This window comes from Chiloscyllium plagiosum, chromosome 22 (assembly GCF_004010195.1).
Source record: "Chiloscyllium plagiosum isolate BGI_BamShark_2017 chromosome 22, ASM401019v2, whole genome shotgun sequence".
Taxonomy (NCBI): domain Eukaryota; kingdom Metazoa; phylum Chordata; class Chondrichthyes; order Orectolobiformes; family Hemiscylliidae; genus Chiloscyllium; species Chiloscyllium plagiosum.
This window is the reverse complement of record NC_057731.1, coordinates 46,991,884-47,006,474: the sequence shown is the minus strand read 5'-3', so window position 1 is coordinate 47,006,474 and position 14,591 is coordinate 46,991,884. Positions and strand designations below refer to the sequence as shown.

The following is a 14,591-nucleotide window of genomic DNA, read 5'->3' as shown; positions in this document are numbered from 1 at the left end:
GAAAGAATTTGCCTATTTACCCTATCCATGCCCCTCATGATTTTATAAACCTCTCTAAGGTCACCCCTCAGCTTCCGACGCTCCAGAGAAGACAGCTCCAGCCTGTTCAGCCTCTTCCCCCATAGCTCAAATCCTCCAACCCTGGCAACATCCTTATAAATCTTTTCTGAACCCTTTCAAGCTTCACAACATCTTCCCAATAGGAAGGAGACCAGAATTGCATGCAATATTCCAACAGTGGCGTAACCAATGTCCTGTACAGCTGCAACATGACCTCCCAACTCCTGTACTCAATACTCTGACCAATAAAGGAAAGCATACCAAACGCCTTCTTCACTATCCTATCTACCTGCGACTCCACTTTCAAGGAGCTATGAACCTGCACTCCAAAGTCTCTTTGTTCAGCAACAGTGCCGAGGACCTTACCATTAAGTGTATAAGTCCTGCTAAGATTTGCATTCCCAAAATGCAGCACCTCACATTTATCTGAATTAAATTCCATCTGCCACTTCTCAGCCCATTGGCCCATCTGGTCAAGATCCTGTTGTAATCTGAGGTAACCTTCTTCGCTGTCCACTACACCTCCAATTTTGGTGTCATCTGCAAACTTACTAACTGCACCTGTTATGCTTGCATCCAAATCATTTATGTAAACGACAGACAGTAGAGGACCAAGCACCGATCCTTGTGGAACTCCACTGGTCACAGGCCTCCAGTCTGAAAAACAACCCTCCACCACCACCCTATGTCTTCTACCTTTGAGCCAGTTCTGTATTCAAAAGGCTAGTTCTCCATGTATTCCATGAGATCAAACCTAGCTAATCAGTCTCCCATGGGGAACCTTGTTGAACACCTTACTGAAGTCCATATAGTTCACATCTACCACTCTTCCCTCAATCTTTTTTGTTACTTCCTCAAAAAACTCAATCAAGTTTGTGAGACATGACTTCCCACGCACAAAGCCATGTTGACTATCCCTAATCAGTCCTTGCCTTTCCAAATACATGTACATCCTGTCCCTCAGGATTCCCTCCAAAAACTTGCCCACCACCGACGTCAGGCTCACTGGTCTATAGTTCCCTGGCTTGTCCTTACCACCCTTCTTAAACAGTGGCACCACGTTAGCCAACCTCCAGTCTTCCGGCACCTCACCTGTGACTATCAATCATCTCTCTAGCTTCCCCACAGAGTTCTAAGGTACACCTGATCAGGTCCTGGGGATTTATCCACCTTTATGCGTTTCAAGACATCCAGCACTTCCTCCTCTGTACTATGGACTTTTTGCAAATGTCCATATATATGAATTATAAAGCACTCAAATCCAATAAGAGTTAGAAATAGAGTCAATTACTAAAAGAAAATACAAGTGACTGGTCATCAATCACCCCAACGCATCAGGAAAACTTTAATTGAAATGTTCTGAGAAATGAATACACATGTGGCAGACTTGCAGCATGATTGAAAAAAATTTCAGTTTTTTGGATGGAAGATTGAACGTGCTTTTTCAGGTGCATCTGATGTGATATTGCTCCCTGGATGTTCTGACAAGCTCTTCAATACTAAAGTGAATGATAAACTCCATGCATAATGAAAGGAATATTGTACCGAGAAGCTCAACAGGTCAGCAAAATCATTCAAAAGTTATAAGTAAAATATTTTCCTTTCTTTTTCCACTACTTCTGCTCATTAAGTGTTAATTGCTCTATTCTAGGGCTATTTAGACTAATCAGTAATTTGCAACAAAGTACAAACAACTTTGCATGATGGAACAACACAAATTCAGTAAAGTGAACATAAAAGCTTGGCAATAGATTTTCTGTCCACCGCCCATGAGGTTGATGTTTATACAGTAGACAGAAAATCTTTAAGTTATTCAATATGGAGGCAGCACAGAGCAGAATATCTCAGCCTTGAATGAGGCCCACAGAACAGTTTACAACAGGGTCTAGTGACTGCAAATAATAATGGAAACGATCTCTTCTTGGCTCCATTTGGAGTGTCCATTGCTACTTTGCAAAAAAAATATCAGTGAACCCAGGACAGATGAGTAAGCATTCTTAACCTTTAATATTGCATTCTAACAAGTGGTTGACCTCAACAAAAATACCAAGTTGCAAGTTGGCCATGTTCACCCCATTAAACAAAGTTAAAAGTAGTTTATAAAGCTTCTAGACATGACTACAAACCTGAGGGTTTCAAAACTCGCTGCAGTTTTATATCCAAAGGTTCTTTTGATACTCGGTCATTAACACCGTATAATGAATGGTTATGACACTGAGAAGCTGCTTAAAAAAAAAACAGCAAAACCGAAGGCTCAGTTTAGTATCATGTTTACCTAAACAGCTACACTTTCAATACTGTTTAAGGTTTTTCAATTTGCCCATTGAATCAGCTACATTGTAGCTAAAAATGTTACAATGGAAGACTGATGGAGGAAACATATATTTCCACAAAAAAATCAAGTTCCATTCAATGGCAGACTTAACCCAAATTAAAACTTCAGAACACCTCATTGAATTAGGAACCGTTGACCAATGTTTAATACCTCACTCATCAGTGGAGAGGCACAAAAAGACACAGGATTTGGAGACAAGAGAATTATTGACATTGTTATTTTCCATCACAAAGTGTATAATTAACCTTCAAATGGAGATTTCTCTCTAAAAACTCAAAATAGCTGTTAATTATTCAAAAACAGAATTTTATATTCTATATTAAATTCTAGATATTTTAAAATTAAAGTATGTTTGCCAATTGATGCATAGTACTATACTTGAGGCCCAAATAGTGCAGAGCCTTCATGTTTCCTTCCACTCACAAGAACTTGAAGAATGAAGGAAGCACCAGTTTGGTGCTTTGACTTGGACGGAACACATCAAAGTATACACTAATTCTAATATTCACTATAACTCACAACTACCTCATCCCCATCAAGACTTACACATGAAGGACGGCTGCTTGGACAAAGTTTAAGGGAATGTCAGTTGCTCTTACTCCAGCAAGATTTAGGGTTAATAGATAACGGCTGGAAGCAGCATTGAAAAACGCTTCCAGTTTTTGTATACTACTAATCACCAGAAAAGAACCAAAATAGTTCCAAATTGACAGCCATTGAGGACCATGTGCAAATTATCAACATTAATTTACAGCACGGACAATTATTTGAAATAAGTACACCACATTACACAGCTTCAAAAACTCAATGTTGGTCAGACATCATACATTTACTGAAGGGCAGATACGTGGTAAAAATCTAATGCCATTTACTTAACTCTTAAATATTTTGGGCAATCCAGAGGTTGAGGACGTCAAAATCTCTTTCAAAAACTTCAAATAAAGTAACTTGATATAGTTATTACTAGTATAGATTAGGAAAACTTTGATAACTTTTGGACAGGCTCACGTTTCACATAGTCCAAGCACCAGATTGACCTGCTGTATTAGATAGTGACACTTGCAAAAACTGCATTAACAGATTTGGTTCCGTTATACATTCAAAATCAATTTACAACACAGTGAATTTTTTTTGGGTGCAGAGAAGTCCTGAACTGATGCTAGGCCTATTCATCCTATGCATAACCTGTCAAACCCATCACCATTTACTGTTCTCGACCTGATGGAATACCAAAAGATAACCAGAAACAAACCATGTGACATGCTTCAAAAGCTTCAAACTAATTTAGTTCTCAATGTATAGTCCTACACAGCCATCCAAAATACCAAGTTATCATTGCTTTTCTATTCATGTAGGCAGTAAATTAACTGACATAAAACGAAAAAACCTTTTCAAGATACTGCAAACAAAAAAAGTCACTGACATAGATACAGATGTCAAAACAATTTTAAAATGTTTAATGCAAAGAAAAGCAGCCATGCAGATTTGAAGGAATAGTGTTTGGCAGAACCAGAGACATTTACAGCATCGGAGGTTATTAATTCAACAAGATCTGGACTGGCACATTTGCTTGGGCCAACAAGCAACTGAACAAGTGGAAGTCTTTAGCATAAAAAGTTTGGATATGCAGGCATTTGCACAAACGTATGAAAACTACATACACAGATGCATTTGTCATATGACAGTTTTACAAAATAAAAATGAATGAATTGGTTTATAACCAAGGGCTGGAAAGTTTTTTTGCATACATTATAAACAGGCTGAGACAAGATAACTGTTCTTTCATTTATTTCAGGCTAGACTGTATAATTACAGTATCACATCTATAATTAATGAAGCTAGTCACTAACATGTCATGCATGACTATTGCCCCAGTATCTAAGTGAAATAGTTGAGTGCCTCCAGCGTGTTTACATATATATCATAACATTCCAAACTTCATTTCTAAACCAAAGAACCCAATGAGCTGCAAATAAAAACAGGAATTGCTGGATTCTAAAGGAGGGTACTGGACCTGAAATGTTTACTGCTTTCTTTCCACAAATACTGCCATATCATTGATATAAGAACAGAAATTGATGGAAAAACTCATTTTTATACTTTCGTTCCAACATACAAAATAAATATCTCATCAGACACAAACAGCAGCATTCCACAATAATCCTGAAGAGATTCACATAGAAATTAAGCTTGCACACAATTTAGAATGGCGCTCACTATTAGACTGGATGTCAATGTGCAAAGGTTTAGAGAGTTAATTGCAAAACTAGGTTTGATCAGTGAGACCACAGGAAGGCTCTTGTTCATCACTATGGTGCAAATCACACACCACATTCTTACACCAAACCACTAGATTGAGAAATAATCCCCAATGCAGTTGCTTCTTTGGTCATGCAATATAGAAAGCAACATGTTCCTCTTCCTTATTGCCATCATTTTAATTATTGTATAAACTTATATTTATCCTAAGTATAGCATATTACTTTACAGAGACTGGAAAAAAGTCAACCTTACAAATAAAATTTTCTTTAAAAAAAACTGTGCCAGTCATAACTATGAAAAAGTTCAAACGACTTGTAATGGTATTCAACTGCAATCAGTACTAAGTTTGCAAAGATAAATCTGCATAAAACTTCATGAGACTTCAAAAGAAAATTGGATAAATATGTTAAGGAAATTAATTGTTGGGCTAGGAGAAAAGAGACTGATCTTGGTGCTGTCATACATTCAATGACTGAGGCGCCTCATTCAGTATCAGTATTCTGTGATTATACTCAAGTATGTTGGAAATCATAGAACAATTGCGGCACAGAAAACCATTTTGCCTTCCATATCCATGCTGGCTGTTTGCGAGTAAATAACCTGATCTCCCTCCCCTGCTTTTTCCCAAGCCCTGCAATTATTTCCCTTTTCAGATACTAATTATGTTATGAACCCTACTCAAAGATAATTGGTTGAATTTTATGCAAAATATTGCCACTTCTCTTAGAATATGGCAGCTCCTGTTAGGAACTATTTTGAATAAATATTTTAGTTGACTATTAATTTACCTGTGGTTGCTTCAGATTAAGTGGGGTGTGTCCCTATTGACTTGTCTTCCACTGCAGGATGACGAAAACTGGTTATGAAATACTTGAGTTGCATGAATCACAAGCTCCTAACATTCACATTACTAAGCCTGATCATCTTATCTCAGACCTCAAACTGTAAACCAATGAAAAACTGAGCAAGGTTTTCCTGCTCGTTTAGGACAAGCACATTTAAGTATGGATACTCGAAGTCTGTTCACATATGCCAGTCTACTTAAATCTGACCTTAATAGTATGTTGACATGAATATCAGCCCTGCTGAGCAATACAAATAATTATTCTATTCTTCTGCTAAGACAATAAACTTACTTCTCAACACAGTTCAACAATTTGTTAAGCAAACATGATTGATGTGAAAAAGAATACATTCCAGCTACAAATTAAAACTTTAACCCTTGCCATTAAGGATACTAAAAACATTCACTTGTCCACAGAAAACAAGAGACTTTCTCTTCTAAGTTTGACTATTTTAGGATAACAAGACTTGCTGGCACTCAGTCAAGTCCAGCGAAGAGTTGCATATGTAGCAATAAAGCTTCCTGATAACAGTTCTGCTGCTATTACCATATCTGTGCAATCTCCATGCCAACCTGGGAATGAAATTGGCATCCAGGAAGCAAAACAATCCTTCAGCGACACAAATAAACACTGCTTTTTGTGTGTGGCAGCATACAAAGGTCAGGGATGGGGGTGTGAAAAGAAAGAGCAAAGAAAAGTAATTTCATTGGTACAGCTAAGATAAATTAGGCTAAACTGAATGGCTGCATTAAAATATCAAGCTCTCATCCGGAAGAAATTATAACAATATGTGAATATCAACATCAGCACAGACGTAAATCTCACAGTACTACATAGCAAGGTCCATCTACTTACTTATGGAAATATAAGAACAAGGAAGTAGCTTCCAAAGCAGACAGTGAACAGTTTTTAAGTTTTTAATTCAGTCTTTAAGTCTTAAAGTCATTAATTCAGTGAAGTATAATTTAGATCTAGTGAATAACGATTGTAATAACTGTTGCTAGCAAAACACTTATACAATGGAAAAATTCCATAACTGAAACTAAAATGATCAAAAGTGAGAAGAACATCCTACGCCATTAACCTCCTGCTGAGCACCCTCAACGCTGAACACTGCGCGCTATCATAAGTTTTAAAATCTTCTGCTGCCTTACCTGTTTTTCTCCCATTGCCACTTCGCCTCCCTGAGCGATGATGTTGTTGTTGCTGCTGTTGTTGTTGGCGGCGTTGGGTCCCCACGCAGCCTCCCATCAATGATGCCCTTGGCCCGGGTGCGTCTCACCCACGAGCAACAAACCCACCTGAAGTCTGGGAGAAACTCGCAGCAAGCCCCCTGAAGCTCTTCATGGGATCATTTTCTCCAAGACTCACCGTCGAACTCCCCACCCTCCCTCCCAAAAGAACGTACACAAGCAAAATCCTGAAGATCACCACCAGTCCGTGCAAAGTTTAGGACCAAGAGGATCCCCAGCCCACCCTCAAACCACAGGCGCAGTGCAGATACAGAACTAACCCTCCTCTCCCTCCCAAACCAGGGACCAGCCCGTAACCAGGGGCAACCAGTTGGCCTTTACCTACTACTGAAAAACTACACCCCTCATCGCTTCACTAAGCTTCCCATCTCGGTCAATAAAGCAGACTCTACACTTACTCTCACTCACTCTCTCTCTCTCTCTCACAATGTCACAAAGATAAAGTTGCGCTGTCTACGGATATACATATATATGTTTCGCTTCACTCCATATCTGTCGAAGGCTGCGCTGAGCCGGGCCGCCGATAACACTCGACAACCTGCCTTCCCCACCTGGGCACCTGAGCGACGTCGCTGCCGATCTACACCCAACGCGCCTGCGCCGACCCCTTACCCCGCCCGGTGCACGCTGGGTAACACCGTCCCCGCACCTGACGCACGGCCCGCCGCACACGCGTACTTGCTACCGACCCGCCCCCACCCTACTGGCGTACGCTTCCTTAGCAACCGGATGCTTGCTGTTGTTAAGGCGATCCCCTGATGCTCGAATGGGGAAGACTTTACTCGGGGCGATAGGCTAAGGTCGTGGAGGTAATATCACTCGATGAGTAACTCAGACCCAGCGTCTCTTAACTTCAGTTGGAGTCCCAGCGTGATAATTGATTTGGTGAAAATAAATGGAAATTGCTGGGGGAAGAACTCAGTAGATCTCGTAACATCTTCAGGAAAAAAGGTCACTAGATTCAAGGCGTGAACTCAGCTTTTACTTCACAAATCAAGTTAGAGAGTCATAGTATTGAGTTTCTGCAGCAATGTCTGTTTGTATCAGATCTCCAGCAGCTGCAAACATAAATAACTGGAGAAACTCAGCAGTCAAAAGTTTCTGTTTCTGTTTGTTTCAATCTCCTGCATCCGCAGGTCTTTGTTTTATTCATGAAAAGTCTGGAAACTAGCTTCATGGTGGCCAATTTACAATGACTGATGTTTAAACACCTTTCTGGCTCAATACTGCTCCCCAGGGAAGGCAATCTGTTTATGAACCCCACCCCTCCCAATGAAACAAGGACAGAACCCTCCTGGTCCTCACCTTCCACCCCCACGAATCTCCGCATACATCACACTATTCTCTGCCACTTCCAATACCTCCAAATAGACTCCACCACCAGAGATATATTTCTCTTCCACCCTTATCAGCATTCGGAGAGACCATTTCCTCCACGACTCCCTCGTCAGGTCCACACCCCCCACCAGCCCATAGCCCACTCCTGGCATCTTCCCATGCCACTGCAGGTGTTGCAACACCTGCGCCCACACCATTCCCCTCACCTCCGTCCAAGGCCCCAAAGAATCCTTCCACATTCGACAGAAATTTACCTATACCTCTACCAATGTCATCTACTGTATCCGTTGCACCCGATGTAGCATCCTCTACGTCAGGGTGATAGGATGCCTTCTTGCAGATCATTTCAGAGAACATTCCTGGGACACCCGCACCACCAAACCCACTGCCCATGGCTGAACAATTCAACTCCCCCTCCCACTCTATCGAGGATGTGCAGGTCCTGGGCCTCCTCCACTGCCAAACCTGGAGGAAGAATGCCTCATATTCTGTCTTGGCACCCTGCAACCACATGAGATGAATGTGGATTTCAACAGTTTCCTCATTTTCCCTTCTCCCCTCACATTATCCCAGTTGACCTGCTGTGCTTTTCCAGCACCACATTCTTGACTCTGATCTCCAGTATCTGCAATCCTCATGTTCTCCTGCTTATGTCCTTACATGGTCTGACCTAAACATGACTCCAGATGAACAGCAAAGTGATTGATCCTTAGAGCAACTCAAGATTGTCAATTAATGCTAGCATATTCCTATGAACAAATGGAACAAAATTCAAATTTAGCCCTTCTGCCTGGAATACTGTGGTGTTAAGGAATTATTCAAAACTCATTTTTAAAAAAAATAATTTTGAGTTAAATTTGATCAAATTGACCTTTTTAAAAATAAATTAAAATGAGATGATTATTTCAATTTGAACAGCAACAATAACTCTGTTCCTGAAAAGGTCACCTTTTGAGTATTTTTAAGATAGATCTTGACAAATTCTTGTTAAGCAAGAGAGTGAAAGGTTAACAGGGTTGTTGGAACGTGGATTTGAGGTTACAATAAAGTGAGCTATCATTTTGTTGTATGATAAGCAGGCTGGAGAGGTTAACTAGCCCAACCCTCTCCTGGTTTGTATGTCATGTGCAGGTTTACAAAGTGAAGGCAGGAGAGGGGAAATCAGTTAAAATTAAACAAAAATAGGAAATGCTGGAGAAACCCAGCAGGTTTGACAATGTAGAGACAGAAAGAGAGTTAATATTTTGATTCTTTTTAGGAACCAAAGAAGGAAGGAAGGGTTTTATTTTGTTGACAAGTTTTAGGGTTAGGAAACCACAGGGAAAGTTAAAGGAGACCAAAAGTAATATGGAACAAAATTCATAATTTTTATTAGTAGGCCTAATGGCCTCGTTTTATCCTTTCATGGGATGTTGAGTTTAGATTAGATTACTTACAGTGTGGAAACAGGCCCTTCGGCCCACCAAGCCCACACCGACTCATTCCCCTACATTTACCCCTTCACCTAACACTACAGGCAATTTAGCATAGCCAATTCACCTAACCTGCACCTTTTTGAACTGTGGGAGGAAACTGGAGCACCCGGAGTAAACCCACGCAGACACGGGGAGAATGTACAAACTCCACACAGTCAGTCACTTGAGGTGGGAATTGAACCTAGATCTCTGGCGCTGTGAGGCAGCAGTGCTAACCACTGTGCCACCCTGTTGTCATTAACAATGCCTTTTAAGAGAATAGTTGACGGTTAACCACATGTTGGTGAGTCACATGTAGACCAGAGCAGGTAAAAACAAACATATTGCATTCCCTAAAGTATATTAGATCAGAGTGGTACTGGAAAAGCACGGCAGGTCAGGCAGCATTCGAGGAGCAGGAAAATTGATGTTTCGGGCAAAAGCCATTCATCAGGAATGGAGGCAGGGAGGCTCCCTGCTTCCATTCCTGATGAAGGGCTTTTGCCGAAACGTCGATTTTCCTGCTCCTCAAATGCTGCCTGACATGCTGTGCTTTTCCAGCACCACTCTGATCTAAACTCTGCTTTCCAGCATCTCCAGTCCTCACTTTTGCCTAAAGTATATTAGTCAACCAGATACTTACAACAATCAATAGTTACAATGACTAGCTTTAAACCCCACCAGCTGCAGTGAGATTTGAACAAAAGCCCATTGCCACTACACCAGCATCTCCTTCTTCCACATTGTAATTATTCTGTGATTTGATCATTGTTGAAAAAACTTTTACAAAAAATTGTACGACTTCATTTCTAATTTTTTCAATAATAGTGATACAACCAAACAACCGTGTAATTAAAAGTGTTTATCATCGGCACTGAATTCAGTTTCTGTTGCCTTTGCCTAACGGAGTGAAATTCAAAAATACCAAGTGAAGGAGTTTCTACACGTATTACTTTGAGTCTGATCATGTGATCAGTGCAGTTCGTGGTCACGTGACGGACCCATCCATCTCGTTGCGCCTGCTCGGTTCGGCGGTGGAACATGGCGGCCGACATGAGGCTGCTCGGGTTGGTGGAGGAGTTTGTGAGTGGATTGCAGGACGGGGCGGCCAAGGACTTAGCCACAGGTAGGAACGGAAGTGCAAGGTGCTGTAGAGAGCCTGTCTGGCCTGGGAGAAGGAGAGATGTCTGTGGAGGGGTCCCGGGTGAGGAGTAGGCGCCACCTGCCTGGCCCTGTCACCCTGGTAACGGCGCATGGACCCCAGTGCCCTGACTAGGATCTGTATCTCTTCTGTGCCAGACAGCCCTCACTTAGGCCTTCCCGAGCTGTTCAGCATTCTGGTTGTTCATGAAATAAGATGAACCGACCTGATTCATTGTAAATCTGGTCAATAATAGGTGTCTGACTTGGCAACCAGCCCTCAAAACCAAGCAACTTGTTTCCGCTCGTATTTATTTCCTGTTCCCTCCTGTTTGAAATAGAAGAATACACCTTTTTTTTCTGTCATACCTCCTTGTTTATAATTTTAGATCACTACAAATCAATGTGAATAATAAGGGTTGTGGAAGGCGTTATACAAATGCAAGCCTAAATATAAGCGATGGAAGTAAGTATTTAACGCTTCTAACCCGATCATGGATAATCTATCTCAAGTTCAACATCCCACTCCACTACCAAATTCCTTAATATTCAAAATCTACTAAATTTTGTACTGAAGATATGCAAACTGAGTTCGATCCAGACTTTGTCTAGTTACTCAGTATTTCAAAAGACATTCTTTCCTTCCAAAATGGATAGTTTCACATTTACCCTATTTCATGGAATGTTGCTGGCCTTGTTGACAACCACTAAACAACCAGATCCATTAAAGATAAATTGTCCTTCAATTAAACTATCAATATTCCTTTGTCTTACTATACCAAGATGTTTTGTAACATCAAAAAAACTCAAAACTAGTATTTTTACAATGCATTCCCAATCTCAAGATGTTCAAAACAGTGAATTACATTTTTGTTGCTTATTGTCATGAACGAAACAGATCTGACAATTTGTAAGGTCCTTTGAATTAAGTGGTTATGCATTTTGTTTTTGTGATGTTGTGGAATAAGTATTCAACAGTTCTGTAAGAAAACCTGTACTCCTCACATAGAACTGTGCAACCTTTTGCGTCAACGTGTTGGCAAAAAAGATTTCGGCTTAAAGTTTTGTCTGAAAGATGGCCTGGATAATGTTTCAGCACTGTTGTTTGAGTCAGAGTTTCTAGAGTTGATCATCTATTTTGGGAGGTTGGCACCACAGAGCTTATGTTGATGCCAACAGATCTAAACTTTATATATGATATAAAATTGGCTGACCCCTTTGATCTTACGACTCCAATTTTATATTTATTTACACATAAGAACATAAGAAAATGGAGCAGATATGACCATACAACCTTTGAGCTTTCTTCACCATTCAGTAAGATTATCTACCCAACTCTATCTTATATTACACACATTTATCTTGATTTTCTTAGTGTTCAAAAATCAATCCTTCTCTTTTTGAATAAAGTCAATAATGGAGCATCTCCTAATTTCCTAAATAGCTGACCCTTTGTTTTGATACTGTGATTGCCATGGGGGAAACATCCTCCTAGAATCTACCCTGTCAAACCCCTCAAAACCTTTAGGTTTCAATGAGATTTTTAATTCTCATTCTTGAAGAAGGGCTCATGCCCGAAGTGTCGATTCTCCTGCTCCTTCGATGCTGCCTGACCTGCTGCGCTTTTCCAGCAACACATTTTGAATTCTCATAAACACCGAAGAGAATGGGCCAAGTCTATTGCATCTCTCTTTGGACATCCTCCTTGCTTCAGAAATCACATGCAATAAATTTTTGTTGCACTCCCTTAAAGACAAACATATATCTGTCTTTGAATAAGGAGACAGAAATTGTCCTTACTGGTAACCTAGTGACACTAATCTTGGATTTTTGATATCTAAATGGATTGAGGCTCTCTTCTCCTTGTAGTTTTTAATCTGTTTTATCACAATGTCCTGTTCCTATGTTTCAGACTGCATGTAAGTATCAATATGAAAGCTGATTCTTTAAAAGCCAGTTGAATCAAATTAGTTTAACTGAAATTCTGTTTTCCACACTTGAGCCCATGATCCCTCCAGAATATGTTTTTGTAAGTTCCTTTGGGCTCAATACATCAGTACTCGATGCAGGATGGTCACGGTTACAACCAGTTTCTGAGGAACTGTGTTTATTTAGGGGAGTACACCCTTTTAGGAAAACAGAGTGAAATTGGACAGAAAGAAAACATTTGTCACTTTGAATGAGAAGCATTTGACAAGTTTGTAACTGTTCTTGCAATTCAGATAGAAATATTAAAAATGGCATTTTTAAAATTTGTTTTTAGGTAGTAAATTTATTTATTTGTTTTTGATTTCTTTCCATATTTTCTCTCATTCAAAAAAAATGGGTACTGTGTGGGATGGGTAATCAGTTTCAAAGTGTCAAGTTACCTTTCATTAAAATTGATTTCTGGAACTTGACGCTTCTGGATCCGGCATAAATAGAGAGACGAGACCTTTGAATTCAAAATAATGGCTTGTTTTACTGGAATTTCACAGACAGCCATAATGCAGTATTGATTTTAAAATTATTGATTCACTTAACTTTCCTTATGGCTGAGAGTTTATAACTCTTTAACACTGCATTGCCAGCAACAATGATTTGTGCCTTGGGGCAGCAATCTGCTACATGTTACATTTCTTGATGTTGCAGTTTTTAAAATTGTGAATGTCATGAAATTTCAGTGGAATAATATATGTTGGCATTGAGTAGTGTTTACAGGATGGAGAAAATTAGATTAGAAATTGAAAAAACTTTCCGTTTCCAGAGTCAAAGAGTCATGCAACATGGAAACAGACCCTTCGTTCCAACAAGTCCGTGCTGACCATAATCCCAAACTAAATTAGTCCCACCTGCTTGCACTTGGCCTATATTCCTCTTATTTATGTACTTATCCAAATGTCATTTAAACATTGTAACTGTACCAACATCCACTACTTCCTTCGGCAGTTCATTATGCACACAAATAAACCCTCTGTGCAAAAAAGTTGCCCCTCCTGATTTTTTACCAAGTTTTCTCCTCTCACTAAAAATATGTCCTTGGTCTTGAAGCTGCCTAGCCTTGAAAAGGGAAAAGATAGCTGTCACTCACCTTATCTACACCTATCATGATTTTAGAAGCCTCATTAAGGTCACCCCTCAACCATCTACACTCCAGTGAAAAAGGTCCCAGGCTGTCTAGCCTTATAACTCAAAATCTCCATTCCCAGTAACACTCTGTTAAATCATTTCTGACCATTCTCTGGCTTAATCATTTCCTTCCTGTAACAGGGCAACAAGAACTGGACACAGCACTCCTGAAGAGGCCTCACTCAACGCACCCATTATTCTTTCAGATCAGAAAAGTTTTTTCAATATAATTTTGCTTTTTGCGGGCATTTTCTTCTGTTGTTTAACTCTTGGCAGTGCTCCTGCAAGACGTTTTGAAGAAGAAGCATATTCAACTCAAAGTATTAACTCTGTTCCACTTTCCACAAATGCTGCCTGACCTGAGTATTTTCATTAATGGTGGTTTTTATTTCAAATTTACATAATTTGCAATGTTTTGCATCTATTTCTGCAAGTGTTGTCCTTTTCAAATTGTAATTCCAGGTTTGCATATTGCTCTTCTAGCCCTCAATGTTAGTATTGTCATGGTCCAAATAGGCTGGCTATGTTCACCTGACAGCCACATTGTACACTATCCTGCTGCATTTGCTTGATAAAGATCAATCGCAACTGCACTACAGGCTGATGTCCTTTCCTAAATCTGGCATTGAGACTCATTGCTGCATCTTTGTGATTGAACTTGATTCTGAGAGTGTTACTGATTAGCTGGCTCAGTGAATAAAGCTGCTGTTCTTGAAAAATGCTGAGGAATATTTGATATTCATTGCATACAAGAGTTAAGTCTTGATTGCATTCCGTACTCTATTTCTAAGAGTAC

At 40.0% G+C, this 14,591-nt stretch overlaps 2 protein-coding genes across 3 annotated transcripts in view; one reads left to right on the top strand and one right to left on the bottom strand.

The window, feature by feature from the left end:
* Positions 1 to 7,361, bottom strand: part of ubtd1b (ubiquitin domain containing 1b) — a 108,716-nt gene extending 101,355 nt beyond the window's left edge. Inside the window, exon 1 of the mRNA XM_043712987.1 lies at positions 6,657 to 7,361. Coding sequence (XP_043568922.1) covers positions 6,657 to 6,753 — 97 coding nt within the window. The 5' untranslated portion in view covers positions 6,754 to 7,361. The remainder of the gene's footprint in view (positions 1 to 6,656) is intronic.
* Positions 7,362 to 10,553: 3,192 nt separating this feature from the next.
* mms19 (MMS19 homolog, cytosolic iron-sulfur assembly component) overlaps positions 10,554 to 14,591 on the top strand; it is a 66,645-nt gene continuing 62,607 nt past the window's right edge. Inside the window, exons 1-2 of one of the 2 annotated variants that reach the window (XM_043712980.1) lie at positions 10,554 to 10,673; positions 11,077 to 11,153. Coding sequence is in view for 1 of the 2 variants with exons in the window: in XM_043712978.1 (XP_043568913.1) it covers positions 10,589 to 10,673 (85 nt within the window). In the remaining variant the exon portion in view is untranslated. The remainder of the gene's footprint in view (positions 10,674 to 11,076; positions 11,154 to 14,591) is intronic. The other variant, XM_043712978.1, reaches the window with a different exon arrangement.